The 6,000-nt window shown below is 35.7% G+C and overlaps 1 protein-coding gene across 1 annotated transcript in view; it reads right to left on the reverse strand.

Annotated features, from left to right (window-relative positions):
- The window catches only part of LOC149817782 (CAAX prenyl protease 1 homolog), a 77,914-nt gene extending 72,340 nt beyond the window's left edge, over positions 1 to 5,574 (reverse strand). The window contains exon 1 of the mRNA XM_089984207.1: positions 5,411 to 5,574. Within this exon, the coding sequence (XP_089840333.1) occupies positions 5,411 to 5,441 (31 nt within the window). The 5' untranslated portion in view covers positions 5,442 to 5,574. The remainder of the gene's footprint in view (positions 1 to 5,410) is intronic.
- Between the last annotated feature and the right edge of the window lie 426 nt (positions 5,575 to 6,000).

Consider the following 6,000-nt stretch of genomic DNA (forward strand, 5'->3'; position numbering starts at 1 on the left):
ACCGAGGACATGGCGTTGGATAGAAATGATTGGAGGAAAAGGATTCATGTGGAAGACCCAAAATGAATTTCTTTTTTGGTTCATATCGCTGACCCCAATTGTTTTGGGATGAAGGCGTAGTTGTTGTTGTTGTTTGTTGTTGTTGTAGGCCGTTGATTTGTGAAGCCCTTGAGAAACTTTCTTACATGTTGACAAACTATTTGAAAAAAAAAATTGTGTTCTAATAGATTGTATGTACAATTGACTGTGTAAAAACATACATTGAAAAACTTACTCTATTGGCAAAACCAAGAGATTTTTGTATGCATTTGCTTTTGTCAAATAAAAAATGGTCTATTTTGCAGTTTCAGACCTTGTTTACCTCAAAATTGGGATTGATATGAAAAATCAGATAAACTGTTGAAATGGAGAACCAGGTCTTGAGTAAGGCTAAAAGAGTCTAGTACTTTCTGCAAGCTGATGAAATGGTTTGGGAGTCTGGACTTAAACTAGAAAAATTAATGAATTTTTGCTTGTCGTGACCAACTGTTCTACATCTAATAAACTTTTAATCTTTAATCTTTAATCTTTAAACTCCCAGATTTCTGTGGCACATGACAAATTGACTGTCAAAGTGCTTGTATAGATATCAAATTCAATTATTCAAGCAAACCTCTATAGCTCTTTGCAGTTGTTTTTATATTCTTACAGACATTTAGAGACTATGTTTACTCAAAAACATGGTTTCAGACAAATTATATATTGTTTTTCTTTTAAAATCAAAAGTTAACAAAACCCGGTCTGAGTCACCGAGTTGACCCGCCGAGTCACGAGTCAATAAAGAACGAGTCGAGTTCCGAGTCACGGGTTTTAAAGCCTTGATATTATGACTTAAAAATTCATTCTTGTTAGAATTATTACCTAAGAGTAACGGTGAATGTATGATAGATAATGTTGTTATTAATGAAGAGCCACAACACAATATCTAGGATGGTGAAAATATTGGCATGGTTAAAATTGAACCCACAATAAACCAATATAGTAGGCGAGCAAATGACAGACAACCTAGTGCCCTAGAAAAATATTTCAACCCAGAAGGACATGAACAAAATAACTTGAGAAGAACGGACAAAATTTCTAGACATCTGATAGATTTGTATCATATGAATCATTCTCTCCCCAATATAGAGTTTGTCTAGCAACGATTTTGTCCTATTTTGAACCAACCACCTATAACCAAGATAAAAATTACCTTGAATGAATAGGAGCTATGAATGATGAATTAGAGCCACTTAGAAATCTAAAACTTGGGAGATAAAAGATTTACCCAGAGGGAAGAAAACCATAGGTTGTAGATGGTTTTACAACGTCAAGACTAAAAGTGACGGGACATTAGAAAAATATAAAGTTATTCCCAAGAATATGGTATAGATTATAATTAAACTTTTGCACTTGTAGCCAAGATGACCTCTGTTAGAACTCTTATAGTTGTAGTTGTTGTCAAGGGATAGATCATTTATTAAATAGATATAAAAGAAATATATTTTTAAATGGTTAACTAAAAGAGAAAATTTATATGGATTCACCTCCCCGGATATGATATTTTATTTGGAAAAGTCCCTTATTTTAAAAAAAAAACTTATATGGGTTAAAACAAGCTCTTAAGGCCTGGTATGATAGGTTTAGATTTGTGATGATTAAACTTAGATTTAAATCTTGTTATACTCTGACACTGCTATGTTTGTTAAGAAATCTGATGAAAGTATCGTCATTTTGCTTCTTATGTCGATGACACGATCATTATTGTTGGAGGGATTTCTTAGATTTTTCCTAGGAATAGAGGTGGTTTATTCTCCACAAAAGTATTTACTAACTCAAACCAAGTTTGCTACTAAAATTATTGACAAGTCATGGATTATCGATCAGAAGACGGTGGTCACTACATAAGTAATCAATGCCAAGATACAGAAAGATGATGGATCACCTCTAGAGGATCTCACTCCTTAGCGTCAGATGATTGGAGCATTGACATATTTGGCAATCCTTCGACCTAATATAGCTAATGCAATCCATACTGTAAGTCAGTTCCAACACTCACCTATTACAGTTCACATGAGTATTGTGATGAGAATCATTAAATATTTACAAAATTTTGTTTTTAAGGGACTTTTGTTGCCATCCTCCTCCTCACTAGAATTAATTGCTTATTTTGATTTAGAGACGCTCAACTATTGGTAGGTGATTCTTTGTAGTCTTAGAAGTACAAAAAGCAACATAAAATATCATTGTCATTTACTAAAACTGAATATGGTGCTATGGCTACTATAACATCAAAGATCGTATGGTTGAGAAGATTACTTAAAGATATGGAGGTTTACTTGTAGCACTCTCAAGACTATGTTGTGACAACAAGAGTGCAATATACATAGTTGGCAACCATACATTTCACAAAATGACTAAATATATCGAAATGGATTGTCACTGTGTGTGAAGAATAATTGAAGAAGACTATCATTTTGCCTTATGTCACCTCCGAATATCAAATGGTCAATTTCTTCACCAAGGCACTTCTGTCACCTTGGTTTCATTTCCTACTGGACAAACTTTCGATTATCACACTGTAAGTTTGAGGAAGAGTGTAAATATATATATATATATATGTGTGTGTGTGTGTGTGTGTGTGTGTGTGAATCACTAGAATATGAGAACTAATGTGTGAACCGCAATTTTCATGGATTTTTTATAATTTTCTCTTGAATCTAATCATACAAATGTGATCTGCATGCTTGGTTTTATAAGAACCCGCTCTTAAATCGTCCGATTTTGATGCATAAACAAGATTTTTTTAAGGATTTAAAAACAATGGCTCATAATCTAAATAAATATTCAAGCATTCAAAAATCGCATTTTTTCAACGAAAATACACGATCCAATGGTTGATTCCTAGCAAATTCACCAGGACAAGCACATCCACATGGTTAGATTTGCACAAAAAAGTGTTAGAAATGCCCATATTTTTAGTTCTCATATTTCAGTTCTAATATTCTAGTGACTATATATATAGAGATAGATGCCCTGAACAGCTGGACCACATACAATGATACTAGTTATACGGGTCCAAGGCCTTCTGTGCCCGTCCCCCCACCCACCCCAGAAAAAAAAAAAAAACTGGACTAGGCAAGTAGTGAAGAAAATATATTTTTATTTGTTTCCTTTATAAAGATTTTTTGCTATATTTCTACAGGGATTCAATCTTGAGACCTCTGTAACTGACCTGATGGAGTGACTGTGATATTGAATGATGGAAGTGCAAGGCTGCAGCTCATTGGGGCATTTCCATAAATCAGGTCTAGCTGAAAAACGATTAAATGACTATGGCATTTACTAGTTACAAACTTACAATTGAAATACAGGAGATGACATTTTCAAATGTCAACAAAATTGAAGGCTATTTTCATCAATAATGGCGGCTTCAACATAAATTTAAATGGTTTCCCTTCATTAGTAAACAGGTCAGATTAGATTTTTCATGTAAATGAATTCAGATACTAATCGGTCTCTGATTTGGATTCCAAGGTGAATGTATCAAGTGAATCCCAATCGGGTTAATAATTAGATGCTGCCATTTTTAGCGTTTACCAAAGCCAACTAATGGATCCAACCCAAATCTGGTAGCCAGACATTCTAGTGACTAGTGAGGTCTTTTTAGTCCATCTTTCTTGTGCATGAATAACATCTAGGGCATGTTTCGTTCGTTCCGACATAATTGCTTTTTCAGGGGAACCTGAGAAAGCGATTCTAAAAGCCGTGAAATTTCATGTTCTTCTGAACATTAGATTTCTAGCAGCCGTGATTTCGAAGCAACCCGTGAGATTTCAAATCTCATGGGTTTCCCTGGGATTTGGAATCAGAAAGATTTGAAATCATTCTTATTCCAAATCAGAGGCGAGTTGAGGTGCCAAATGTACCCCTACTTAACTCAATTGCACCCTTGGCTAGCTTAGTGTATTTTTCAAATTGGCACCTAATATCCAAGCATAATTTCAAAATATACTTGTGCTTTTTAAATTTTGAAAAACACACTTAATCTTTGACATGGTTAATCTGATTTGTATATTTTACCTTAATCTACAGCAAATTCATGAAAATGTCTTCTTTTGCTGTAAAGGCCTAACCCCCCACAACAAGATCCCCACTTCATTGCCGCTTCTCCCACAGATGTGTCATCACATGTTTAGATGGTTTTGGCATCATAATTTAGGGCTGTAAATTAGCCAAACCAAACATAAGATAGTTTTGTGGCGAGTCAAGCCAAGCTCGATCTATTGATGAATTTTCATTTTGTGGTGAGTAGAGCCAAGCTTGAGCTCATGATGTCATGTTCAAACTAGCTCGCTTACAAAAACAAGACATACACTAGTTTTTGTTATATATATATATAGAGAGAGAGAGAGAGAGTGGTTGCCCAGCCTCTTCTATATAAGTTTTATGGATCCGCTGGTTAAGTTATGCTTGAGTAAATCGATAAGAAGGAAGTAGGTGATGATACAGACACGGCCCACAGCACAGTGTTAATGACTATAAGTGGAATATGACATGTTAGGTGGAAGGAAGATGGAAAACTGTTTGGAGTAAGAAACAGTTGAGGTTTTAATAGTTCCACTTCAGTATAGCCAAAACCTTCCATAATCCGACATATCTAGATCACAGTTCGGCCAGTCGGACGGAATGTTCCAGTGGGTCAATCAATCCCAGTTCCAAACAGCCTGGATTAGAACCAGAGCCACTTGGCCATAACGTAATAGTTCTTTCTTGCCCTCACTGCAGTTCAATCAATGTATGCTCTGATATCCTTAAACACTCAAAAGAACAACTATAAATTTGATGCCTGCAGAGCAACAGCAACCACATCATCTCACAACCATCACGCCAAGAAGCTAATACAACTATAACCAACATATGTTCGTAATACACAAGGAATTCAACAATTTCTCAATGAAATCCAGCATCAGAACACAAAAACACCTAGTTCAACGCAAATCTGCCCTTTTTAATTAACACTAACAACCTCCTCTTCTCCGGGCCAATCTCATACACAATTCAAGAAACAGATAAGCAAAAACTCAAGGAAACAACAACAACAGCAACGGCAACAAACCCTAACTCAAAATCCACACTAACAGCAAGAATCGCACATCAAAGGCACCGTCAGAGCGACGCTCTCGCCACTAAGAGAGCAAATTAGCATCTAAGCTTCCATTCAACACCCTAGAAACACAAAACTACGCAAAAACAAGACCGATACTCATCCAAGAAACATCAAGAAGACGCAAGCGAAAGCCGATCAAATACGGTCCCAAGGAAATAAAGAAAATAAGCGAAAATTCATTGGAAAAAAAAATAGATAATGAGAAGGCAGAGAAAGGCGTACCTATAACGGCTTCCACGTAAGGAAACGCCATCCTTTTTTCAAATCAGAAGTTGGCGGTCAGAGAGAGAGAGGTTTCCGTCTGTGGATCGAATGAAGGGTGAGAGGGAGACAATTCCCCGCTCCAGGCGTAGAGCTTCCCGCGGAAGCTTTGGCACGAATCGGAGTGAAATCCAAACTTAGTAGAGAAGGCTCCGGAGTTCCAATTTATAGGGCAAAGAGCCACGCGGTCTTCCGCGTCAAAATGGCATTTTGTCGAGGCAAACGAAAAACTATATTCATCGACAAGGTTAAAACTTGCGATAAATTTAAGTTTTTCATTAAATAACGGCCTAGAGAATCAGGTTTTATATATATATATATATATATATATATATATATATGTGTGTGTGTGTGTGGAAATTGAAACCTATGGGCATGATGCTAAATAAAACATGTTAAGTGATTTTCGGTATTTTTTTAAAATTCTGACACAGATGTGTTCGGCATAATTAATTTATTAGAAATCAATACTTGGATCATGCATTTTAGATAGAAAATATGGTATTTGGAGCCTCAAAATTTTATAAAAAATATAAGCCATTGATTTTTGA

Source organism: Nuphar pumila, chromosome 13 (genome assembly GCF_984573655.1).
Source record: "Nuphar pumila chromosome 13, dmNupPumi1.hap1.1, whole genome shotgun sequence".
NCBI lineage: Eukaryota > Viridiplantae > Streptophyta > Magnoliopsida > Nymphaeales > Nymphaeaceae > Nuphar > Nuphar pumila.